Consider the following 26,841-nt stretch of genomic DNA (forward strand, 5'->3'; position numbering starts at 1 on the left):
GCCGATGTAGATTTTTTTATCATTATTATTGGAGTATAGTTGCTTTACAATATTGTGTTAGTTTCTACTGTACAGCAAATTGAATCAGCTGTACGCATACATATATCCCCTCTTTTTTGGATTTCCTTCTCATTTAGGTCACCACAGAGCATTGGGTAGAGTTCCCTGTGCTATACAGTAGGTTCTCATTAGTTGTCTATTTTATACATAGAATCAATATTGTATATATGTCAATCCCAATCTCCCAAATCCTCCCACTCCCTAGATTGTTTTTTAGTTTTGTTTTTATTGAAGTATAGTTGATTTGCAATGTTTCAGGTATACAGCAAAGTGATTCAGTTATACATATATACATTCTTTTTCAGATTCTTTTCCATCATAGTTTATTATATCGAATATAGTTCCCTGTGCTATACAGTAAGTCTTTGTTGGTTATCTATTTTATTCTTTTTGATTTTTAAAAATTAATTAATTAACTAACTTCATTTTTGGCTGCGTTGGGTCTTCACTGCTGTATGCAGGCTTTCTCTAGTTGCAGCGAGCGGGGGCTACTCTTCATTGTGGTGTGTGGGCTTCTCATTGCAGTGGCTTCTCTTGTTTCAGAGCATGGGCTCTAGGCGCGCAGGCTTCAGTAGTTGTGGCACGAGGGCTCAGCAGTTGTGGCTCGTGGGCTCTAGAGTGCAGGCTCAACAGTTGTGGTGCACAGACTTAGTTGCTCCGCGGCATGTGGGATCTTCCTGGACCAGGGCTCGAACCCGTGTCCCCTGCATTGGCAGGCGGATTCTTAACCACTGCGCCACCAGTAAGTCCGATTGATTATCTATTTTATATACAGTATTCTGTATCTGTTAATCCCAAACTCCCAATTTATCCACCCCCCACCCTTTTCCTCTTTGGTAACCATAGTTTGTTTTCTATGTCTGTGAGTCTATTTCTGTAAATAAGTTCATTTGTATCGGTTTTTTGGATCCCACATGTAAGTGATATCCTATGATATCTGTCTTTCTCTGTCTGACTTACTTGACTTTGTATGATAATCTCTAGGTCTATCTATGTAGAGTGTTTAATAAAACCAAAACGAAACAAGACGATGGCCACACATGTTGAGATGGTCGTTTTCTTGAGGAGGGAGGTGCTTTGTGGCTGGGAGGCTGGTCTGGGCGTTGGCCAGTGCAGCTACTTCTTGCCTGGGCAGGACCTACTAGGGGGCTCACCTCGTAACAGTTCTCTAAGTATTGTGCGGTAGGCATCGTGCAGCTCATTAAACGTATGACAATCATGCAGCCGGCTACAAGATACAACACAGATGTGATTGGGAGTCTCCTAAGAAAACTTAAATAGAACAAATTAAGTATTTATCATTCATCCTTAATTCCTAGAAAAAAATCCCACTTGTGGCATATTTAATATACTGCTAGATTCTGTTTGCCCGTGTTTAGGACTTTTGCATCCATATTCAGAACTGAGACTCCCCTGTAGTTTTCTGTGTGTGTGTGTGTCCCATTTTTGCGAGATTTTATCAGTATCGTACTCATTTCATATGAAGAATTTGGAAGCTATAAGCAGCACCAATTTGGGTCAATGAGACGCCAGGTGCTGGGTGCCCTGGGGGAAGGTGTCCTTCCTCTGGAACGTGAAGCCTGGAGAAGCTGCAGCCGGCTCGCTATTGGCCTGGGGCGATGCAAACCCCTACGGGGCGGAGCAGGCAGAGAACTACAGCTGGAGCGGTGCGGGACTTGCACGTGGCTCCCCACGGCTACAGACCCCAGCTGGATTCTCTGCTTATCCTGAAAAAGCCCATCTTTGCTGGAGAAATAACTGGCAGTCTATGTGTTTTGGGTCAACACAGGCAATACATCCTCTATTTTTGTTGCTGTAACTAGTTCACCGTATCTGCTTTTACTTGCACTAGGACAACCTGATCAATTTACCTGATTTCTAGGGCTGTTCCCTCCTCTCTCTCAAAAGGTTATGTAGATCAACTGGAATAAAAAGCCGGATCCAACAAGGTGCCTTCTCTTCCTGCTTTGTTCCATGCTGCCTGTGTCTGGATTGACAGGCACAGGAATTCAGCCTCCAGGACTAGTTCCTGTTGCCACTTCCAAAGCCCTCAGAGAACCTAATCCCCGCGCCCCTAGACAAACCCCAGCCCTCTTCCCAAGTTGCCTGGCTGGACCCAAGAGTTCTGGGAGCACCTGGTCTTCTGAAGCGCCTCTTCTGGTTGCGCATCCTTTTCTCAAGTGTAGAGCTTTGCCTAATTTTTGCCCTGAAATGCCAGCCAAAAATGCCAAGTGCCCACAAGGCATTTATTCCGCCTTGCTCACTTTTGGCTGGTGCACAAGCACGCACGCAAACACACACGCACACACACAGGCCACAACACCTTGATGGACGGTGCTGCTACACCCCAACCCCAGGAGCTACAAAAGGAAAGGCAAAGCACTGTGGTTCATGGAGCCAAGTTTATTCCGGGCTGTGCTTTCCTGAGGCGGCAGCATGGAAAAGTCCTTACGTTTCAGGGATGCAAACATTTTACGTACACAAGGTTTAAGTATCTGGGGCTTCACCACAATTTCTCTATTTTTGAGTATGTTTAAAAAACCTTCATAATAAAAAACTGAAATGCTCTTTCAGGAAATGATGGGTGAAATTTGATGAGAGCAATTTAAAAAGTCCCACTTAGCAAACCAGAAGTTGAGAATCTTATATTGACAATCCTATGTTGTTTCTTTGGGAAAATCTAAATGGTCTGAAAACCCCCAAGACTGGGAACCACTGGACTGAACAAAGCCAACCTCACTAGGGTCAGCCCCGCTGAGTGCCATGTGACACTCTCACTGCCAAGACCCCAGCCTGACTTTCCATTACAAAGGCTCTAGAAGCACATTTATAATACCAGTGTTTTCTGTGTTTTGAATAGACTTAAAAAAAAAAAAAATCATTTGTTGTTTCATCCCCTTTTGGTAAATAAGGACTCCTGAACTGAGAAGGGAAAAAGTGATACTGCAGTGCCAACACCAGCAACCCTTTCTCCAATACTATCTTGTTCAAAGGAAGTGAATTTTCTCCAATCAATAGTGGTGGTGACCTCAAACGCCAATGTTTGAAATATTTAAAATGATTTTCAACTATTATATATACACACATGCATAGGGTAAGCTTGCTACACCTGTATCAAAACAGCAAGCAAAAATAAAAAAAAAAGGCTGTAAAAATTAATTGAAGTAATTCAACACAACTGTTGAATTAAATGTGTTGATACTGTATTTAAGAGTCTGTTTCAGCAGCTATTCTCTATTTGGTTTCAGTCTTAATATACATCGTGTAATATTCAGGACAAGAAACTTTTGCAGTAATATTTGGGCCCGTCCTCATTACAAATCACAATTATTTCAAGTGGCTTTTTTTAAAAAAAATAAATTTATTTATTTATTTACTTATTTTTGGCTGCGTTGGGTCTTTGTTGCTGCGTGCAGGCTTTCTCTAGTTGCGGCGAGCGGGGGCTACTCTTCGTTGTGGTGCGCGGGCTTCTCATTGCGGTGGCTTCTCTTGTTGCAGAGCATGGGCTCTAGGCATGTGGGCTCAGTAGTTGTGGTTCATGGCTCAGTAGTTGTGGCTCGCGGGCTCTACAGCGCAGGCTCAGTAGTTGTGGCTCGTGGGCTCTACAGCGCAGGCTCAGTAGTTGTGGCACACGGGCTCAGTAGTTGGGGCTCGTGGGCTCTAGAGCGCAGGCTCAGTAGTTGTGGCTTGCGGGCTTTAGAGCGCAGGCTCAGTAGTTGTGGTGCATGGGCTTACTTGCTCTGCGGCATGTGGGATCTTCCCGGACCAGGGCTCGAACCCGTGTCCCCTGCATTGGCAGGCAGAGTCTTAACCACTGCCCACCAGGGAAGCTCCCCCACTTTTTAGAAATAAAAACCCCCTTGGACCCGGGACCTACTGCCTTTACTTGGGCTTATCTACTGAGCTGCTCTTTGCTGACGTGGGTAGGTCCAAGCATGCCCAAACCAGTGGCAACACGGGGCAGCTTCAGGCCCAAACTGCCCTCAACGGCCTTTCACTCCAGACCTGCATGAGGGTATGGAGGGTGGGGCGGCAGGGCTCCTTTCCCTTTACTTTGTAAGCTCCTCTTTCTGACTTCGGTGACAAAGTTTTCAAGACACTTTAAAAAAAAAAAAAAAAAAAAAAAGCCTGTTTATTTTTGGCTGCAACGGATCTTAGTTGCTGCACACGGGATCTTTCACTGTGGCGTGTGGGTTCTGTAGTTGTGGCACGCGGGCTCTCTCGTTGAGGCACGTGAGCTCAGTAGTTGTGGCGCACGGGCTTAGTTGCCCTGCGGCATGTGGGATCTTAGTTCCCCGAGCAGGGATCAAACCTGAGTCCCCTGCGTTGGAAGGCGGATTCTTAACCACTGGACCACCAGGGATCTTCATTTACTTTTGAAACTAGAGACGTCCACAGGAAAAGGTGACTCTAATCAAAGTTAAGAAATACAAATTAAAAATTTTGTCACGTTGCCTCCTTCAGATGCAGTGGAAATGACTAATTTCCACAACTCTGACCAAACTTAGGTAGAAAATCTGAAGTACTGGTACTGACTTTTTTGGGAGTATGAAAAATGATTTAAAGATAACTTCCTAGACCACCAACTCAAAGTGCCACTTTATCCAAAATCATCTGCCTACTACTGCAAAAAAACAAAAAAACCCCAAACTTTCAAGCCAGCAAACCTGAACAAAACTAACGTAATCACTAAATCACTTTTTATAATTTATCAGATAAAAGTTGACTTCCATGAAACAAACTGGTCAGGGAAGTAGGGTGTCTCCCCCCACTCGGCAGGCACACCTCCCAGGAACGGATAAGAGGGTCGGACGCCTGCGGGAGACTGTGCTTGGGGCTGTCGTGCGGAAACACGGGGATGCCGTGCAGTGCCGCGTGCTGGTCACCTGGAACCGTGTTTCGGTTTGCCTTTGGGTAAGACTTTCTCTTAAGAGAATCCCTGTGCTCCCAGCCGAGGCGCGGCCACGGCAGGAACCGGGACACAACTCCACGGCTGCCCCGAGTCACACTGCCCTGCGTTGCCATGACGAAGATGGTTTGGGAAGGTGACACACCAGACAGGAAGGTTCTGCCGAGGCAGATGTGATCACAGGGCTTGTGCTCCTGTCCCTTAGTGGTTTACGACGCAGCCACCAGTAGGTGAAACAGAAACGCGAGGGCCTGAGCGCATCCCCGTGTTATGTGCCACCCGTGTCTCAGGACACAAGGCGGCCCCTGGAGCAAAACCAGAAGCTCACGGATAAGAACCCAACACTGCAGGCTCCACTCCAGTCGGCTAACAGCTTCAGAAGAGAAACACTGGATTACCTGTTAACATGCAGATCACAAGAAACAGGCCTTTTTCGCATATGAATTTTCCCTTAACTGGTAGGTGTGTCATTTATACACGAAGTGACTGATGTAATACCTTCACCTCAAGGGCTGATGATGTATGTGCAGGTCTGTAAAGGAAGAGACTGGAAACAAAGACTTGGCACAAGAAATCAGTCACACAGGAATTCTGTATCACTACAAATTTTATTCAGAAACCCATCTTTGTTTTTTTTGTTGTTTTTTTAAAAAAAACTCCCATTATGAACTGGCTCGGTCAACCAACGACGGACGACACTTCCCAGTGGACAGGCGGCAAGAACAGCACGGCTCAGAACCGCCCAGATCTCTCTCGGTCTCTCGACCGCCTCCTGTCGCGCTCCCGTCCCCCGCCGCCACCGCCGCCGCCGCCGCCGCGGCCACGGTCTCTAGACCGAGAGCGACGCTCCCGAGAGCGGGACCGCGATCTATGCCTGCAACCAAGGACAGGAAAGGACACCATGGCACCCACACCGCAGGACGCAACACACAGGACGGGGACTGACACGTCTGAACACGGCAGCTCACTGCGCCGACGAGGCCAACAAAGGAGAAAAACGCTGCCAATTAAGCCACAAGCTGGAGCTGTACGACGTGCCCTCACCTCAGATGTTAAAGTGTCAGGGATACAAAGGGGCACCTGAAGACTGAAGAGCTATGACATCTTCTCTATCGTATCCTCCTGTGGCGCCAACTCAAACGGCCGGGGGAAACCCTAACCCAGAGCGAACGGGACGCACACGCCCCTCACCCCACGTCTGACCCCCGTTTCAGGCCCCGCCCCAGCCAAGCCGCCGCCCCGACGTGTACGCAGCTCAGCGACGGGGTCCGTCGGGCCCACTGTGGGCGAGGGGAGGCCAGGGTTCTTTTTCTCCTATGCTTCTTTTTGTTGACAATGAAACAATCACCAGTAAGGTCTGCATCTCCAAATACTTGTTTGACAGGAGAGGGACGAGAAGCCCTCTGGGGCCAGAACTCAGTCTGAGTAGGAGAAGTCACTTGTTACGCTGACACCTTGGCCTTTTCTCTGCTTGGTGACACGACCCCCTGCACTTAAGCAACAGGACCAGACACGTAACGGTGCCCAACTGTCGGTGGTCCACAGGGCGGTGCCCCCACCCCCAGCCAAAGAAACCTGCCCAAATCAATAAAAACCAAGGAACCCCAATGGAAACAGGCAGCATGTAAAGGAAGTCCAGATATCTGAGAATAAACACCGTGTAAACAAACCTAATTTTAGTGGTCACCAGCTTAACGGTTCCCTCAGTTACTAAGGTCTGATCTCGACCTGACAAGGAGGAAGCCGTGCGTGCGTGGAAAATGTCCTTCAAAGAGTACATGTTATATTTTAAAATATGCACTACGTTCTAAGCAGTGCCTTTTAAAGAGAAATGACGTGAAAGCCAAGCTTTACTTGAAAACAGTATTTTGGTTAAGAAACGGTCACGGTTCACTCGAGTACTCACTTCTTACGGCGGCGCCCGTACAACTCCCGCCGCAGCTCCCGAGAGATGGGCTTCAGGTGCATGAAGTTGCAGAAGCCTCCCCGCGTGCACTCCCTGCGGGAGAACAGACGGGGTCATGCGGGGCATGCCCTCCACCCGCCCAGGGTGCCCCTGGGGCCTGCCCACACCTACCCCATCTCGTACTGGCGGCAGCAGGCTTCTCTGAAGTCAGTCACAGGGGAGAGCTCAGCGTGGATCGGCTGGCCATTAAACCAGCGGTTGTTCAGGTCAATCACGGCCTTTTCCGCATCTTCTTCACGGCGGAACTGAAAAGACAAGGCAAAAACGCTGCCGCCCACACTTCAATGACAACTGTCTTCAACTACTGACTCAACTATGCGTCACATGTTCACAGGTAAAGTAATTCAGGTGGGATAACGTCGGAGAGCAATTTAAGAGCCAGCCCACCCTTTATTTACAACGAGTTAATTTTTCTACGGTCCACGCTCATGCCATGTATATTGCCATGGTTTTCAAATTCAACTGGTTAAAAGAACACGTCATGATTTATGCACGCGATGAAAGTTTTATTAAAAAAAAGGGGTGGGGGGAGAAGAAACCAAACATATAAACCAGCTTCTTCTCCCCAGTGCAACAGCCGCTAACCAACAGCCGAAGACACCCGCCGACCAGGACCCTCCCTGCGTCTTCCCGGCACCCGCAGGCCGGCCACCGGACCCAAGCCACAGCCAACGAGGGCTGGTCAGCGCATCGAATTCACGGGCAGGTCCGAGCACGTGGAACTTCGAGGTTAGCGGCTCAGGGCACTAACCCTTCCTCAGTCCCACTTGCCATCTCACTCCTACCTTGACATACACGTTCCCAACGAGGTGATCTCCGAGGTTGTCGCAGACGTTCATCTCCTCCACCTCCCCGTACTTCTCCTCCATTTCTGTGAAAACCTCCTGAAGGGAGGACAGTGGTTTGAGGGTCACAACAGAGATAAAAGAGTAACCAAACATAACTCACGTCTAGGCATTTTTATTAATGGAGAAAAGTCCTAGTTCTAGATACAGAGGGTGAACGACAGGTCAGGGGGTTTCAGTCAACAGCTCACCTCAAAAAACTCATCATAGTGTTCCTGCATCTCAACATCGCTCACAGCACCTGTGAACAACAGAAATCTTGCTGGTTAGAGCAGGGAGCCGTGACTGAGACAGCTCTGCGCTTAAACTCAAACTGCTACACAACACACATCAGATTATCTAGAGAGAAAAGGAGAGCTGCGTCCTACTGGAGACTGAAGACTCTGCATTACACAGCCACTTGTTGGAATTTTAAAGTGTGGTGAGATTTTTAAATGCCCCTTACGACAATCTCAATTCTGGCTGTTAAAATGTTAAAATCACAACAGGTTTTAATCAGCATCAAAGGGCCAACATTTTCAGAAAGTGTGAGGAAAAGGTTGACTCTCAAATTAAGAAATTTTTAAATGAAAATTTTCTTCCTTTTTAGATTTAAGATACAGGCCAAGTAATCACACTGATTTTTTTCCTTTCCTTTATTAGGTTAAAATGAAAGCTGAAATCAGGGTAAATGATTAAAAGCTTATGTTCCTGACTAGTTTCTTTTACCAATTAGCAGCCACACAGAATGTTATTAAAATTCTTTCTGATGCGATTAAAACCCAAATGACCGAAAATAAAGACTCAGTAGGATAATTACCAAGTTCAATTACAGTATTTTGAACGCCCTCTTTCGCATAAAGGGAAAGTTACAATGCTTCGTTGAAGAAAGCATTATTTTATATTTCAAACTATTTTCATCAAGTTTATTCTTCGTAATCCACATGCACTAAGTGAAATCAAGTCAGGTGTGTGGATAGATTTTGCAAATTTACATTCTATCCTCGTCATCCTCCTACCAAATCTTTTCATCAAACTCTAACGTTCTCTGAACCTAAATCTGAGAAAGCACAAAGCTGGTGTGTCAGTAAACTGACGTTCCAAACAGCCAGACCAGAGAGTGGCTTCGAGGCTGGGACAGCCTGTCTTTAATTGTCACCTTCCACAGGCCGCCTCCTGGACTGGCGGTCCCCTCTGGGCACCCGCCAAGGGCGCTGGGCTGTGGCCATGGGCTCTATCCACACTGCTTTGCCTGCCCTGCCTGTGAGCAGTTCCCGAGCTCTCTGGAAAACTTTTTACCTCAAGGATAAGAACTAACTTCAGTTTTTGATTCTGACAATGATTTAAGTTCACTTTCTTGCCACTGGAGCTGGGCGGGGGGGTGTCCCTGCATTTTAGTTATTTTTGAATTTCTAGGAATCCAGCTTGCATTAGCACACAGAACTTACTGAATGCATTAGGCAACAATGGCTACTCGACAGCTCGTGTCGATTTAAAAGCTATTGTGAACGTACCTTCTTCCCTGAACAGAAATCAAGTTCTGAACAACAGAAAAGCTAGTCAAGTGAAGCCCATTCCAAGGGCAGATTTTAATGTTTAAAATTTCCTTCTCCACATTAGAAAAAATGAGAAGACAGAAAATATTCACACACTCAAAAAGTTTTAGCAATATTGAGAATCAAATTTTGGTGGCTGTTAAAATACTGGCTATATTCTTAGAATTTCTATTCTGTTACTATATAACAGAATATCGTATTTTAAAAATTTATGTCAAGTTCATATTTTAAAATGCTTGATAGTGGGCATATCTTATCTCCTATACTCTGGTTAAAATTCTTGAGTCAATCAAAATGACCTAAAAGGCAGAGATGAGTGATTAAAAAACTGCTCAACTAAAAGAGTATTTACACGACTCAATATATTTTAAATAAGTACCCAGTTTTCTTACAGAAACGCTCTTAAACTGGGGTTCATATTTAAGTTTAATCCGAGCAAAGATAGCTTATTTTTCTACAGATAAAAGGGTACGTTAAAAAGAGCCAGTAATTTTAGGAAACTGATGAACCTAGCTAAATTGTAGAATCCAAATTGTGTTTAATTTGTACAATCTGGACCCCAGAATTGTAGTCTTTAGTACAGCTAAACTTTTATTTTTGTAGCATATGCAAAACAAGAGTCCTGTGAATCGCAAATATAGACACAGAGAACTAATGCAACATTCTTCTGTCAATAAAGCATACGCATCCCCGAGAAAACAAGCAGGGCAAAGAGTGATTAACTGTCATAACTCAGTCATCTACTTCTCATTCATTTCTACCCCAGGGTAGGGCTGTTACAAAAATTATTTAATCAGTCCACAGAGAAACAGTTTCTTCCACCCATTGACTTATTTCTTTAAAAAACAGAAAACCAGGTATTTTAAATCAAGGGCTACCAAGTAAATCCTGCTACCATCAGATTCAGGCAAAGAAATTAATTCTCTATCAGGTCAGCATTAGCATTGAAAAACATTTAGTGTCTCGGCAGGAAAAATGTACCAGTCCCTCCCCTGCAGACACAAGCACCGTGCACGCACACACACGGAACTGGGAGGCCTCCCAGTCTGGGGCCAGCTTGAGGAGGTGGTGGCTGCTGGGACCATTTCACCCACTGTAGGTCACCCTATAAACTGAGGGGCTCCGGGCCAAGGGTGTATTTGATCCAGGTTTGTGGCTATCCAAAGGTACCTCGTGGTGTTTATTCTGTGATCTATTTTTTACAGCTTCAAAACAAATTGGTGCATGAGAAGCATCTACCCTTTGGTCTGGACCCCTTGATTTTAACACGAGTCCAGGATGTTCGTTTCAGTTTATCCTCAGATGACTAAATCCACTCTACGGTTCAACAGCTGTAAAACTTAAACTGTAGTTTAACTTTCCAGAGATAGTAATATTTCTCCTGTTCCCTAAAAGATACCCCTCAGTAAATACCACATCCATAACTTAAATTCAGCACTTCCCATTACCTGAAGAAACCAGTAATGTCTACTGAATGCCCGGTCTAGAGCTATTCCCTACCAAGTATCCTTTACTTCCCAAATGTAATAAGCTAACTCCTGAAGTTGGAAACACCTACATAAAGCATCTGAGGAAGACAGGAGCCCACCAGGACTGTGCTGCACTCGGGGACAGTGCCGCGTGGAGGGCCCCACGTGGGAAGCCTTCTCACAACAGGGCTCTCGCAGTTAAAAGCATCATCTCCAAAACGGAGTTTAAGGGGGAAAAAGTCTAATAAGAAAAAAAATCTGAAAAACAATTTCAGAACAATTTTTTTTAAGTCAGAGAAACTTTGCCTGTTAAGCGGGAAGAACGTGAGTCCACATTTAAGCTGACACACATTCCCCCCGGATGACGGCCAAGGTACCGGAAGGAAGAGCAGCAGCTCCACGCTCTTGTAAAGGGCACCCTCTCCAGTCCCTTTTTCCTTCCTAAATAAGTGGGCACGAGTCCCAATCTCAAACAGAGGTTTCCATGGGGTCAGTGGGACATAAGCTCTCGACACCTCTAGTGAAAGGTGGTCCTTGACACTACAGCGGCAGACCAGATGGAGTTGACGCTGAGCTCTGACACGCAAGCCCAGGGAACCAGGGAAGGAACTTGTATGAACTTACAGCGCAAACCGTCAGCAGACTGGGAAGAGTTTTGAGGGTTACGGTAAATGTTCAAGAGGGCAATGGTCTGAAATACAAAACGCAACAACTTTATATCATGGAAAATTAAATGTACACACTTAACCGGTTTCCTGTGGCGATCACTTCAGTCCAGACTCCGTGCTGAAAAAAGAGCAAGTTATTTTCTTTCGAAGCAGAGATGTTTTCTCTCAGCTGGTGGCTGCCTTGGAGCACCCTGGCACTGCAACGCAACAGAGACCCCATGACGTGCTCATATTGTATTTCTGTCACAGACGGTAACAACTCTCCGTTTCAAAGTTCCAGTCCAGTTAAGAATGCAAACAACTTGGCAGGCTGCTACCAAAACATTCCTGTTATAGGAAACTTTTAATGAACAAATGAGAAAGAGTGCCTGTACCAACTGATTAGAGAAATACAATAATTACGTATCATGAAATCTCTACTTCCTAGAGGAAAAATTATAATGGTGAAATAAAACCCACACTTATTGGGCCACTTACCTTATTAAATCCTAAATATTCCTAAGGTTTTTGATTTCACAGAAAGAACTTAATAATTGCCAGGGGTTCAGTCACTGTGAAGACCAATGACTGGCTGGTGACGTTTGGGTGTCACAGGGCCGGACCCCTCTCGTTAACAAACGTCCACGGTGGGAAGAGGTCCGGCCAGTGACCTCCCGGCCAGCCTGCTGAACGCGGCCAAGTATCAAGTTCTTGCTGTGTGCGCCAAGGACCTCCGGCACCGTGTCCTGTTTGCAACAGCTCTATGTCAGCAGCTCAGAAGCCAACATTATTTGTCTCAATTAAGAGTGGGCTCTTTAACACCATTGTTTTAAAAAAATTTCTCCAACTGTGGGACTTACAGTGTGAGCCGTCAGCCGTCTGTGCACTGTTTTGGGGATTACGATAGATGTTTTGAATCAAGATGGTCTGCGGGGAAAAAAAAATAAAAAGGGGAATTCTACTGGCTGCTGTGCATATATTAGACAATTGCAAAGAGACAACTTGTTTGCAAATGGCTCAACGCCTGCTGTTTGTTTCCTGCAAGTCAGACACTTGTCTTCTGAAGAGTACACCCAAACCATCATATTATGAAAACAGAGTTTGAGCGGTGACTTAGGTCAAGTGACTTAGGTCAAGTCAGCCAGCAACCAAGAAGAAACTGTAATTGTTATTTTGAGTAGTCCCACGCCACTGAAGTGTTTTAAGACAAGGCAAATAATAGAGCACTAACATTTCCTCATACTTCAAGCTAGCAGACACTATGATGTCAAAAAATTCACATTATAATCATATTCCCCATATGAAAAAAAATTTTAAAATCAAATGCATAACCCAAGTATATGTAGTCCATCAAGCTCTCTTGATCTCGTAGGAAACAGGCACACCGAATGGGTTTCCTAACTCTCGTGGACACCTATCATATTTACATTTTCTTGGTGGGATCTCTGTTTACATAATACAATAGCTTAAAACATTTGCTCTTTTCCAATCCTTCTTTTAAGGGAAAAAAATCCTTTTAGCCCTTGTGCTTTAAACTGGATCAGGCAGACTTGAAACCTTACATTGTACCGTTCTTCTCAAACTCAAGTTGTCTGAAAAAACAAACCATGTTTAAGTTAGTAGGCTAGCATCACATGAATCTTAACGTCCACATCACTGTAAAAGCTTAGAAAGAAGCCCACACTCAATTACACTAGAGATTTACAAGCTGAGCCAATAAACAGCATGATTTAAGAAAATAAACATTCAGTCTCAACGTGTATCCAAAGCAGTTTTGTAAGTGGTTTCACAGAACCGGCCGGCTCCGCTTCTAGCTGCGGGGTCAAGGGGAGTGGTCGTGCGGGTCCCCCAGCCGCAGGTCTGCTCTGGGAAACCAAGCTGGGAGGATGCCCGCCAGCCACGCAGCACCGCTGCCACCACGCAGACCCACCCCCAGGGCCTGGCCTCTCTGCAAGCCACTGACACCGCCCCGAGCCAACCACTTCAGGACTCCGATGTTCCCAAAGCCAACCGCACTTGGTTTTTAACTGGAATCACCAGTGTGTGACAGCTCTGATGGAAAGCTATACTGAGCCCAGTGATCCAACAGGAAATTCACTTTAGCTCTCACTCAGGTCAGCTGGCAGTGGCTGTTTAATAATAAAAGAAACTTCACTTAAAGGGAGTAATTCAGTTCCATTAAAATCACAGGTGGTCAGGATTACCTAAATCCAACCAAATGAATCAGAACAAGATGTTCAAGTTAACACATACACCTGACCCCACCAAACTTTAACGGAATCATGGCCACTGGCCTAGTGGGGAAGATTTAGTTCATAAATGGAAGCACTTTAAAAAAAAAATACAACAAACAGAAAACGTAAAGTGAATTCTCCAATATTCTGAATTTCGAAAGAGACATGTTCAAAGCTATTAAGTTAGAAAATACCGTCTCTTTCTTACAACTGACTGACTTTCCTAAATACTTATACTCAGTGGTTCTGAGGCTGCACATTCAGACTTCACGGGTGGCTTGAAGGAGCTCAAGGGCCCTCAGTCTGGAAAGACTTAAGTACAGATTCTTTTCAAATCCAAACATTCAGGTAAACACGGACAGAAGTTTTCTGTTCCTCCCAGAGGTGCTTTCTCCCTTTAATTCACTGGATCTGTTGCAGGGTGTAAACCCTTGCCTTTTCTTCAATTAGCCAAAAATAAACTATCAAAAATCACCATTTCTGACTGATCTGAACTCACAACATAGCCAAGCCCAAGGCAACAGGCATCTCTCAATTAACTGAACAGACTGGCCATGAATAACTGAAGGTAAATGCCTGTCTCTAACGTTAACTTTCATTGTTCGTGTTTCTAATGACATGATACGACTTGCTGTGTCCTTGGCCGGGGTCTCAGAGGGGACACACCCGGGAGTACTGGAGAGCCCCTGCACGCACTGTGTGACGGCTCTGCTGACGATTGCGCCAGCGTCTTTATTGCCTGGAGAGCATCGAGCAGAAAGCCAGCTCTGCATCTACCAGCGCCCGGAGCAGAGGCGAAGGCAGCGCAGGCCCGGCCGCCCCTCCCAGCCCACGCCTGTTAGAGGCAGGGAGGGTGGTAAGGCAGTGAAAACCAGTCACAGCCAACAAGTTTTTCTAATGACAAAAACAGGGAATGGTGCTCTCAGACCTTCCGCTAGGGGTGGTTCACCTGCCTCATTCTCATTTAAATAAACACATTTATGAACACAGATAGAAAATAAAACTATAGGAAAAAACCCCCGCTTATTAACACGTGGAAATTAACTGCCTCTGTAAAGTACATGAAGTTTTGATCATTTACATGAAAACGGAAAAAAAAAAGGAAAAACAAACAAACCTGGCTAAAGGTCGGTTTATTGTGCAACCGAGAGCATCTGTCTCCATGACGACATGCTCCAATTTTGAAATAAAATGAACAGTTGACTCTGTAAGGGAAAATAAGAGCTGATTATTTTGCTGGGAAGATAATAGATGGAAATATGTCATCAACAAGATAAATGCTGTCAAACTACGTTTCTTTTACTTCACAAAAACATAGGCACATTGTTTTTACTGGTAATAGGTACCTTCCCATATTTTAGAGCTACTCAGCTTCAATTTGCCCCTCCAAAAACATGGTACTCTTTCAATGAAGAACACTCTAATTCTAACCTGGTTCCTCCGCACTGGAATCCCCTCCACTTTCAACTACAGTTGACCCCTGAACAACACGGGCTTGAACTATGCAGGTCCACTTATATTCAGCTTTTTTAGTCATTAAATCCTACAGCACTACACGACCCATGGCTGGATGACTCGTAGGATTCGGAACAGCAGACATGGGCTGCCTAGAAGTTAAACTCAGACTGGATTATCGACGGTGCAGAGGGTCAGCACCCCAACCTCCACGTGGTTCAAAGGTCAACTGTACTTCTCTATCGTTTCCTCTTAAACTGTATGTTAAGTTAATCTAAAACTGTATTTAACTTAAAACCTATCTGTTCTCTAGTCTTCCACGATGAAATGTTCTCTTGAGGACATCAACACAGTGTAGCGAGGGGTCAAGATCCTGAGTCTGCTACTAGCTGCCTGGACTTGGGCCAGTAGCCCGTCCCTGTCCGGGTCACAGGAGCCATCTGTAAACTGAGGAAAATGCCAACATGGCACTGTCCCGAGAACCAGAATCAGATGTACCATCTGTGTGCTCATTACACGTAGTCATTATTATCTAAGTAATCACAAAGTCCAGGTTCCCTCACCCAAGACACCAGACCAATAGGAAATTTCCAAAAAGAGGTCTAAGTAAACCATTCCCCCTGGTTTCAACACACTGAAAACAAGCTATTGGGGAACTCCCTCCCGTCTGCAGGAACTACACAAGGCCACCTTCTGTCCCCATATCGCAAAGCCCTCCCTTAAAATGCTCCAATACTTGGGCCATCCAGATAAAATCAAAACTAGCACTCCAGCCAGCGTGACAGCAACGCAAGGTGGCTTAGCATAATCCATCTGTGATGAATTATGAACTCTTACTAGTGGGCCCCATTCAAATTTAGACTTGCAGAGGTGGGAAAGTTACCCTGTAGATTCAAGTTTTTAGCAAGGGCCATCCAGAGTTAAGGTCAAAGGGCCTCAGTGAAATCTGATGAACCATGAAGATCAACTAGCCATTGATTTACTATTAGATAGCAATAAAAGTGGAAAAGTCTGAATTTATCAGGAGAGGAAAATGATTACTACATGTATTTGCAAACTTATAGCTCTTGCTTCAGATTATTTCACTTGAGTATATAACATTACATCTTCAGGAAGTCACTCGAAAATAAAGAACTTATTTTAAGAATATCCCAGAATAGACAAAACCCATCTCAACAATTAATACCCAACTATTCCATATAATTAAAACAATCCTTGGTCCTGTACTTCCAGAGATGACTCTCTTTTCATTATGCCCAGTTAATTACTGAATTTAGTCTATCAGTCAAAACTTCTCTAGTGTGCTCATTAAACTGCTGAAATAAAATGAAAAGATGTAAAAGAAAAGATGTGATTTACTATCACAGAGAAGATATTAGAAAGGCTAATCTATGCTTAGATTTAGAAAATGTCCATAACCTCACATGTGTAATTAGCTAAATATTTTTAATTGGTATAGACCTACATTTTACTTCCAGCTTAAATTGGAAAAAAAAAAAAAAAAAAAAAAGAAAAGAAAAGAAAAGAAAAAGGTAAGCGGGAATCATCATCTTCATTTTTTAGGAGTCGAGATGTTTCCTGGAAACTAAAACCCCATGTCTCCCTGAAATGAGAAACCTAGATTAAATAAACAAGTTTCCTGAATTATAGCCATGATTTTTACAATACAGCACCAACAGATTGAAATGTGGTTATTTATAGAATGACTATATGAAATGAACCTCTGAAGTAAGAGTTTCATAGAGCAACAGCGAAGACACCACCATATGCAGCTTTTTACCAGAACAACGGAAAAAAACTGCATGGGACCTAAGTCATGGCCCACACTAACGTAAGCTCAAGAGTGAAATTAACACTGCATGCTCTTCAGCGAACTCCGAGAAGCCTCTTTTTCCAGCAGAGCTGGCCAATCCATTCAAGATCATGTTCCCCAAGCTGCTGCCTCTGGAGCCACAGCCTTCGGGGCACACACCTCTTCCATAGCACTTAATACATTTTAATGCGTTTTACTTTAGTTATCCTTTACATGATAAGTACCCTCTCACTCCGTGAGTTCCTTGAGAACAAGATCCAAATTTTACCCATCTTTGAGTCCCCAGAGATTGGCCTTGAGTTGACACTCAATTAATGTTTCTGGAGTGAGTATGACTGATGCTTTTGTCTTGTGAGTTTTGCTAGGAAAAAATATAACCCCCTCTTCCAAACAACACAGGAGATTCTAGAATGTGTAAAAGAAGACATTTTACAAGGTAAACTGCATCCTGGAAAACAGAAACAATTTAAAGTGTTTGATCAAGTGGTATTAAAACATTATCTATAGCAAACTTAGGAGTTTATCATTAAAAACATATTCACGTAAGCCCTGTACAGCCCTAAAGAATCCCAAGATGTTAACCATTTATTCAAATAGATTAAGCTTAATCTTTGGGTTTTCAAAGTAAGAATTATCCTCTAAAATGTCCGGAAACATCCCCTTTAGTCTAAACTTCAGTGAATAAACTGGAAATTAATACGTGGCAAAGTCAAAATTATATGTTTTACTTTTAATCTAACAATTGATTACGAAAGATATACAACCTAAAAAAAGAAAAAACACCCATCTTACTCTTATATTGGAATTGCATCTTAAAGTATTTTAAAATCAGGTTATGTCTTTTATGGTTGGTTAAACCCGTAATCTCCAAAATACTTTTTCACATCAAATGTCCTTATGATCAGCCCGATCACCGCTTAACTCACACAAGAAGCTCGTGAAGCGGATAAAACCCTAACAGTTAGGACTCTAAGTTATCTAACGATTTAACGCGGGCGAAGCCTGTACTACCGCTTGCTCGACTCGACATTAAAAGATGAAAGTTGGGGGAATCGTTAATGTTGACAACTTCAGCACAACTCGAGGCGGCTTCCGAGTGCCAGGGGCGCGGGGGCCAGGGTCGCCTGTAGGTGGGCCGCCGAGCAGCCCCCGGCGGGAGAGGCCACGCCGCCCAAGCGGAAGCCCGCCACCCGCCCGACCCATCGCCCGCCCGCCCGCCCGGGCGCACGAGGCGGCGGCGCGCGACTCCCGAGGCCGGAAGAGCCGCCCGCCCCTCCCCCCGCCGGCCCGCCGGGCCTCCCGCCGCCTCCCGGGCCCCGCCGCCGAGCCCCGCCGCACGCCTCCCGCCCCCCTGACCCGGGACCCCGGCGGCCGGCTCTCACTCACTTGTCTTTCTCGGTGCCGAAGATGGAGGCCAAATACTCCGCCATTTCCCACCCGCCGCCGCGGCCGCCGACACTGCTGCGGACGCCGACGACCCCTCCCGACGCCCGCGGGAGACGTCACCCGGACGCGACGACTCTCGCCCCACGCCGACGTCCTGGCGGCGCTGCCCAATCGGAAGAGACGCTGCCTGCGCGTGGGCGGGGCTTGGCGCGCGCGGGAGGCACCACCCTCGCGGCCCAGGAGCCTGCGCGCCGCCCGCCTGCGCCCCGTCCCGGCGCCCCCTCCCGGCGCTCTCCGGCCTCGCTCCCGTGCTCCTCGCGCCACGGCCGAGGCCTCGCGACCCCCGCCGGCGTCCCCTGGTGCCCAGAGAAGCCGAGCGCGCAAACGGCGGTCAAGGAGGAGGAGGCGGCCGACGAGGGGCTTCTCCACCCTGTCCCTGGGGCTGGGCCTGGGGCGCGCCTGTCCTCTCAGCGGGACAGGCGCCCTCTCCCCGCACTTTCCATGTGGGACCCCCACCGTCTTTCGAACTCTTCCTCCGGGAAGATCCCTCCGCCAGCACCCTCGTAGGCAGGGAGCAAAATCGGGGCGCCCAGCCGCCCCCGGTCCGGGAGTTGCGCCGCCTGGGCCCGGTCCCGGGAAAGCCCGGCGGGTTCGGAGAGCCTCCGACGCCCAGAAGGCCGACCGCACGTCTTCGGGCCGGGCTGACTGGCCCGCAGCGCCCAGCGCGTAAACCCTAAAGACCGCGGAAAAGCTGGAGCACGGGGGCCGCTGCGGGAAGGGGGCCGGTCGGGAGCCGAGCAGAGGTTACAGACCTACGGGGACGCCAGGTCCTTCCCCCAGAGCTACCGACCTCCGGTTTTCTTAGTTTATTCCGTTTTTTGGAGGACCCTCCTTTCTACCCACTGTTTCCTCCTCCTTACCTTTTTTCATGTAACCGTCCATCCTTGAGGAGGCTCCATAGGGATTCGTGGTCAAGGTCCTGACTGCTTTTGTAGCTGCGCAGAGCTCCACTGTGTGGTCAACCCGTCCCCTGTTGATGGGCCCGTGGGTTGATCCAGCCTCGTCTCCACTAGCAGTCCTGCATCAAGTGGCCTCCTGCAGGCATCTTTTTGTATTTGGGGCAAATGCACACCTGGTGTGTTTGCCAACCAAGCTCTGCAGTCTCGGGTGTTCATAGCTAAACAGAATGCAACAAAGTTTTATCCTGGGGGGAGGCCTACACAAAAGTGAGTTATCCTGGCAGAAATGTTTGATATTTTGGCCGTCTCTAGTGTGTTAAAATTTGGTATAGAACACATTTGAGAATGGGTTGCAGGTGAAGGGTAAAAAAAGATAATCAGGTCCTTGTGTAGCTCTCACAGATCTGAGGCCTCTTGGTTTCCTTTGGACACAGTCTGAGAACCACTTTTTTGGTTGGTGAGTGTCATAGCAGGAACTATGATCCTATCTGTGCTCTTGGGGAGGGGGAAACTTCCCCTCAACCCCTCTTGGGTTCTTGTGGCTGGACTGATAGTACAGTTGGCACAAGACAGATTAACAGGAGAAAAAGAAACTAATTCTAATTCATGTGCACGGAGGCCCTGTAGAAATGGGACCTAAGAAGTGGCCAAAGCAGGAAACTTTTATACTTTTTAGACAAACAATAAGTTTGTGAGGACTCGACAGGACAAAGAAGCTTAGGTTTGGGGTGCCAGTTAAAGAATGAGGTTTGTTTGTGTTTCTCGGCCCCCAATTCCCCATCTTTGGGGATAAGGGTGTCCTGCCTCTAGATGCAGGGGATGCTCCTTTCACAGAAAAGATTTATGTCCTGCTTTCAGGGAGACAGAAAGGAGGGTCAGAGTGTCCCTTTGCATTGGCCGTTTCTTAAGTACTTTAATTCAAAATAATCAATATGCCATTAAGGCACATTTTGAGATGGCCTATCCTGGGCCCCAACGGTCCTCACGTGGGGGAAGGGAGAGCTCTCTGGGGTCCTTTTATAGGGGCATTAATTCCATATGTGAGAGCTCTGCCCTCATGGCCTGATTGTGACCCGAAGACCCTCACCCCATTGGAGGTTAGAATTTAAATGTGTTGAGGGGGGGAGACGTAAGTCTTTATAGCACTTGGTTATGAACTTCTCCGGACTCAGAGTTTCCATTTGTTAATGGAATCAGCAATGCTTGCCTTGGAGGGAGTACTTCGTAGGTGCTCACTCTAGGTAAGCAAAGTGTGCCACCCCAAAATGTGTCTCTTTGGCATGAGGATTAATTTAGGCTGATTGCTTTTAAGAAAGAAGACTCAGAAAGTGTTTCTTTTTACCTCCCCCTTAGCTGCCTAAAGAATTTAGATAAAGGGCCCGTTCCTGGAATAGAGCCGTCGCCACAGATATCTACAAAGAACATGGCCCAACGTGGTGGGAAAACCTAGAGGTCAGAGTCCGCTCTGTGTCCCACTGTCTCTGCAAGGCCCACGAACACTTGCTTACCACACATCTGCTTTTCCATCTCTGTGAATTGCCTTCCACCCCTTTGAAGTCCCAAACCACTACCCTCAACGTGCTCTTTTGTCTTCAGCTGAAGATGGTGTTTAAGGTGAGGGCTTCAGCCATTTTGGTGAGATACTCATTTTCCCAGTGCCTCTCCCATGTATACATGTTACTAAACTTTTGTTTGATGTTCTCCTATTAATCTGTCTCAGGTCAATTTAATTCTTAGAGCAGCTGGAAAACCCTAGAAGGGCAGAGGCAAAGGTCTTCCTCCCCGACATTGCCGAATGATAGCTGCTTTCACCACTGAACTGTGCTCTGTTTGCAGACAGCTCTCTCTTGTTCGACTGGGAGCTCTTTGAAGACCCTGGTTCTGTCTTTTCCTTGATTCCCCGGTAGAACAGACCTACAGTCCCTTATCTGCAATTCCAAAATGCAGAAAGCTCTGGACACTGAGAAGTTTTTTTCCCGTAAGTTTGGTGCCAAGATTCTCTTTGCTGCAAAATCTGACCTGACCTGACTGTAGCACTCCAATGCTCCCAGGGGTGCAGGCGCCTCTATCAGTTGCTGGTGTTGTGTGTGTTTTAAATTATAAAGTTTATTTTTCCTTTTGTGACTTTGTGTTCAGTCGTACTATTCATGCATGAAAAAAGAGTTAAAGATACCCCACTGCTTGCTGGGGACACAGATAACACTGTCCTTGGTGATATCAGGAAGCCGGTGATGTTGGGACCCACCATGACATATGACTTTGGAAATCAAAGGGCGGGCAGTTGAAGTTCTGAAGGATTGGTGATGACCAAGACCCACTGAGACATGGAAACCACTGCCTGGGGGGGCAGGGATGCTGACGGAAGTGGGTGGTGGGCTTGGCAACGAGGACGCCAGCGTATGCCAAACGGCATTTGCTGCTCATGAGACAGCTTGGATAGCACAGGAAGAACTGATTTTTAAAGGTGAGCATGAATATTCAGAAGGTTGGCTGTGGAAATTTAGGCAGTGATGTAGAACAATCTGAATGTCTGTGGTAGAAAAACTTCTCTTCAGGAACCATCTGAAAATCATAGTGGTGGATTTGCTAAGATTGTTTCGGGTTAAAACCTCAGTCTGCACTAGTCTTCAGAGCTGACGAGGCAGCTAGGTCCTGTGTTCTATTTCTAGAAAGGCATTAGAATGGTTGAGGGTGCAGGCAGGGTTTCAGGATGAAAAGCACAGGCCGACTCAGGATGAAGCTGGCTGTGATTGGAAAAAGCCACAGGTGGCGGGCGAATGCGTCCCTGTGTGTGCCCTCTTATGCAAACGAACGTGTACTGGTAACCCAAGAAGTGTTTTCTGCCTGGCTTGATGATCCCTTTCAATCAGCAGCATGAATTCACTGAGAGAAGCCCAGACTGGGAGAAAACGGATATTTTATTATTCCTGCACACGGTGCCTTCCTGGATGTTTTTTGAAAAGTAACATTTCTGACATTCACTGTCTCCCGATTTGTGACAGGAGTTTTACACCCCATGAAGAGTGAATGTAAAAACTTTTTTTTGAGGTGGAGTGGGGGGTGGGTAAGTGAATGCTTCCTGCAGTTGATGTAAACCAGGGCTTAAGTCAGGGGAAAGGGACATGGAAGAAATGCTGGGCATGGAAATGGAGCAGGTCTCCTGCCTCCCTTGAGGGATGGAGACATCGCTGGACTGGGTTAAATGCAGATGAGGCCAAGGAGGGGAGAAGACGGTGAGGCGCTGTGAATGCTGAGGAGGCCCCCGGGGACTGTGCAGTCATGATGTGTGACCTGCCAATCACTGGCTTCGAGGACATTTATCAGCCAGCAGGCAATCACGGAGCCAAAGAGATGGCTTAGTTCTGAGCTTGTGACGCGCAGAGACGTGCTGAGAGGTACCGTCTTTCTGGGGCTGCATCGTGGCTCGAGATGACCATCCTCCACTGCCCACCTCCAGCCTGGTGACCGAGGCCGTGCAGCGCTGCTGGGCCTCCTCGCAGAGCTGGGGCAGCCAGGCCTGGAGATGACTCACTGCACGTGCACGTCCGGGCACTGAGCTTCGCTTGAACTGGCATAAGCTTGAAGCTTTAGAACATTTTCCTTGGGAGTAAGAAGTACTAGAGAATTTATTGTCTGTAGTTATCTCAGCATCTCACGAGCCACTTTATTACTATATAAATCAGCCGGAAGCAAGGTGTAATACTATTTATGGGGTATTTATCCCACTTAGTGGGACAGATTTGGCTGCAGAAGTGTTAGAATATTTCATGTTGGCGGTCCTGCCCCAGGCCCTGATGGAGGTTATATAATATGTTGTATGTCCTCTTATTATTATTATTATTTTGGCTCTGAATGCTTTGAACTCCGAAGCCCAGCTGGCCCCGGAAGACTCAGACCTGGAGCTCGGCAAAAGCATCCCAGGAAATATTCGTGTGCGAATGAAGCGTAGTGAGGGGGGATCACTGTGGGGTGTGACAGACACTCTGATGCAAGGAGCCGTGGCCCAGGCCAGCCCCTGGGGAGGAGGGGGAAGGGGCGCAGGGAATAAGCCAGTTCAGCCAGCCTCTGTACTTGACCGACACTCTTGTGAACTGAAGATGCCGAAGTAAAGGCCTTGATGGGACTTACCGTGTCTATCAGACTCTGTGTCCCTGAGGGCAGTGCCGGGGTCAGAGTGTCAGATAAAACACAGGATGCCCAAATATCCGGAAAAAAGACGAAAACTCTAATTCAAAATGATGCATGCAACCCACTGTTCATAGCAGCACTATTTATAATAGCCAAGACATGGAAGCATCCTAAGTGTCTAACATTCAATTAGTTTAAGAAGATGTGGTATGTGTGTGTGTGTGTGTGTGTGTGTGTGTATGTATATAAAAAAATAGAATATTACTCAGCCATAAGAAAGAATGAAATGTCATTTGCAGCAACATGGATGGACCTAGAGATTATCATACTAAGTGAAATAAGTCAGACAAGGATAGACAAATATCATATGATTCCACTTATAGATGGAATCTAAAAAATAGTACCAATGAACTTATTTACAAAACAGAAACAGACTCACAGACATAGAAAACAAACTTATGGTTACCAAAGGGGAAAGGGAAGGGAGGGATAAATTAGGAGTTAGGGATGAACAGATATAAACTACTATACATAAAATAGATAAGCAACAAGGGTTTACTGTATAGCACAAGGAACTATATTCAGTATCTTGTAATAACCTCTAGTGTAAAAGAATCTGAGAAAAAAATATAACTGAATCACTTTGCTGTACACCTGAAGCTATTACAACATTGTAAATCAACTGTGCTTCAATTAAAAACAAACACAGGATGCCCAACTAAATCTGAATTTCAGATAAAGGATGAATAATTTTTTAGTATAAGTATGTCCCCAATATTGCATGGGATCTATACTAACAAATTATCTGTCATTTATCTGAGCTTTGTCCTGCACTTTTATGTACTAAATCTGCTGCCCTCGCGAGGGCCTCAGTCACCTTTGTAGACGGCCCCCTAGCTCATGGCTGCCTCGAGATGCACGCGGTGGACGTCGGGGGAATGGCTGACTGTAGGGGCGGACTTCGCCGGCGCGTGGGCTTGTGTCAGCTCTCGGTCTGTTCCCTCTCAGCCTCAGATCCTCCCTTCTTTGCCTGCTCTGGGCTTTGCCAGTGGTTCTGCTTTGGGGCCAGAGCCGTGTGGAACCTCGTTAGTACAGAACCGCAGAGGGACACGGGAGGGGGGGTTTCTCTTGCTGTTCCAGTGTTCAGGCCCTGCAGTGCACAGTGGCCAGCACCTCCCCTGGCCCTTCTCCCAGGGTCTCTGCACTGGAGTGACCTGGAAAGGCAGGTCCCAAGAGCAGCCTCTCCTGCATCCCCTGGGGTGGCTTGGTAGAGAGCTCTGGGGCACGGCACCCCCTGGCATCCCAGGGGGCAAGCCTCCAGCAGCCCCGCTGGTGAGGCCCCCCACGACTTCTCCACCAGCCAGCGAGCCCTGTGCCTGCCCCACGCTGCCGGCCATGCCGGGCCACGCCGTGCCTGCTCCAGCAAGGCCTGGGGCGGGGTCTCCCGTGGGTCCCCATGTCAGCCTGAGGGCTGCTCCCTGTGTTTGCTTTTCCTGTACCCTTCAGTGTTCTCTGTACCTGTTGCTGCCAATTCTCTGTTACTCCAATGCCCTTTTCATAATTCTTTGTAATAAACTGTCCCTTTCAAATCACCCTGTGGTTTCTGTCTCCCGACTGGACCCTGCTGGCCAGGTGTGAAACATCTTTAGACTTCTGTTTCCACTCTGAACCTAGGCTGCCTCTCTGTTTCAGGAGGTGACTCTGTTTTGATAGTTGGCCTGATGCTTTCTGATGGGAATAGGGCTGCCAACACCCAATGCCACCCAAAGGCCTCCCCAGGGCTCCTTAGGCCACTGTCTACCTCCTGAGAAGTGGTGTTCATGTGACAGCCTCGCTACCACCGACCAGTCCCCTGGCTGAAGGAAAACGGGGGAGCCAGGTCTCCTGGGTTTAGGGTGGGAAGCTGGGCCAGCCTGGGGCCGGGGCTGGCGGTAAAGAGATGCAGAGAACGTGATGCGAGATTTTTCCCCGGGAGGCGGACTTGGGAACTTTGGGTTACCGTGATGGGAGCCCACAGGCGCACCGTGTCCCTTCTAGCGCATCAGAGGAGGCAGCTCCTGTGCAGACTCTAGTGGTTCAGGATCGTGGGGCCCACAGCAGGCCACCCCCAAATGTGCCTCGATGGCATATTGATTGTTTTGAATTAAAGTTGCTTAAGAAACGACCAGTGCAAGAGGGACACTCTGACCTTTCTGTCTCCCTGAGAGCAGGAAAGAAATCTCCCATGTGAAGGGTGCACCCCCTGCACCTGGAGGTCGAAGGACACCCTTATCACCAGAGAAAGGGAATTAGGGGCTGAGAAGCCTGTATAAAAAACCCCGTGCCTTCTTTCATTGACTGCCCCAAGCCCAAACTGTTTAGAGTCTTCACTAATTGGGCACCCAAACGCAAGTTTCTTTGTCCTTTCAATTCCTCACAAATTTACCATTTCTTTGTCTAAAAAATATAAAAGCTGCTTGCTTTGCCCACTTCTTAGGTTCCATTTCTATGAGACCTCCATGTGCATGAATTAAAATTAGTTTCTTTCTCTCCTGCTAATCTGTCTTGTGTCAATTTTACTATCAGTCCATCCATAAGAACCCAAGAGGGGTAACGGGGGAAATTTTCCCTCCCCAACAGTTTCAAGCAGGAGAAAAATCCAGATTGGTGTGACTAGACTAGGGCACAGGGGGCCTCTGAGGGACTTTCTTCTTTTGACAACCTGAAGACCTGTCCCCAGCCGGTGCTGACACCCTGCAGATCCCTAGCAGGAGACCGGGACCAGTGGCTTAAGGGCAGTCACTGCCCGGGTCCCCCGTCAGCCAGAAGGTCTTGGAAGGAGGCCTGGTTTGGTCAGTGGAGGAGTCTGGGGGCTCCAGGGCCTCTCGGGCTATCCTCAGGGATGGTCCTCAACCCCTCTGGGCTCTCCTGGCCTTTCTCTGGGGAGGTCCCTGCCTCTCACTGTGGCTGGAAGGGGGCCCCGAGACCCAGGTTCTGGGCTTATTCCAGTAAGGTGGAGTTGGGGGAATAGCAGGGCCCCTAGAGGCCCTGGGAGAGCCCCTGGTGTCCTTCAGCTTCAATCAATATCTCCATGCTGAGGCCTCTGAATCTGTATTTTTTGGGCAGCCTCTCCTTGGAGCTGCCCGGTGTGTCAGCCTTTGAGTTGACCCCTCCAGGGTCTGGGTTAACGGGAGCATTTCGAGCCCACACTTGTTGCAAAAACTCCCCAGAAGGTTTGTTTTCCGATTTTACCAGGGATGTCCTACTCAGGTTACAGGTCACGATCTGGTGACACAGAGTTTTCTTTTAGAGACTCGGACACCCCACTCAGTTCCTAAGGGGGGGGGGGCTGGAGAAGTCACGTGATTCTCACCCCAGCGTGGACAGACGAACCCCCTTTCATGACAGCTCCACCCACGTGGATTCCGTAAGCCCCAACCGAGGACGCCCCGAACC

At 47.1% G+C, this 26,841-nt stretch overlaps 1 protein-coding gene and 1 long non-coding RNA gene across 5 annotated transcripts; one reads left to right on the top strand and one right to left on the bottom strand.

Annotated features, from left to right (window-relative positions):
• Positions 1-5,558: 5,558 nt before the first annotated feature.
• On the bottom strand, positions 5,559-18,478 carry U2AF1 (U2 small nuclear RNA auxiliary factor 1). 3 transcript variants are annotated; one of them, XM_082460701.1, is made up of 8 exons: positions 18,320-18,478; positions 14,783-14,870; positions 11,409-11,475; positions 7,972-8,021; positions 7,721-7,819; positions 7,059-7,180; positions 6,876-6,968; positions 5,559-5,843 (listed from the first exon to the last, which is right to left on the bottom strand). In XM_082460701.1, exons 1-8 carry the CDS (start codon positions 18,361-18,363, stop codon positions 5,702-5,704), a joined length of 705 nt encoding a protein of 234 aa, XP_082316827.1. In that variant the 5' UTR covers positions 18,364-18,478; the 3' UTR covers positions 5,559-5,701. The 3 variants fall into 3 exon arrangements, with proteins under 3 accessions (XP_082316827.1, XP_082316825.1, XP_082316826.1); XM_082460699.1 differs by having other exon boundaries at positions 7,047-7,180; XM_082460700.1 differs by lacking the exon at positions 11,409-11,475 and adding an exon at positions 12,292-12,358 and having other exon boundaries at positions 7,047-7,180.
• Positions 18,479-18,551: 73 nt separating this feature from the next.
• LOC309660233 lies at positions 18,552-25,857 on the top strand. Of its 2 annotated transcripts, XR_014263294.1 has the most exons (3): positions 18,577-20,519; positions 20,632-20,892; positions 20,999-25,857. It is a non-coding gene; the product is annotated as an uncharacterized lncRNA (long non-coding RNA). The 2 variants fall into 2 exon arrangements; XR_014263293.1 differs by having other exon boundaries at positions 18,552-20,892.
• Positions 25,858-26,841: the final 984 nt, after the last annotated feature.

The sequence above is a fragment of the Balaenoptera physalus genome, assembly GCF_965194825.1.
Source record: "Balaenoptera physalus genome assembly, chromosome: 4".
In the NCBI taxonomy this organism is placed as follows: Eukaryota; Metazoa; Chordata; class Mammalia; order Artiodactyla; family Balaenopteridae; genus Balaenoptera; species Balaenoptera physalus.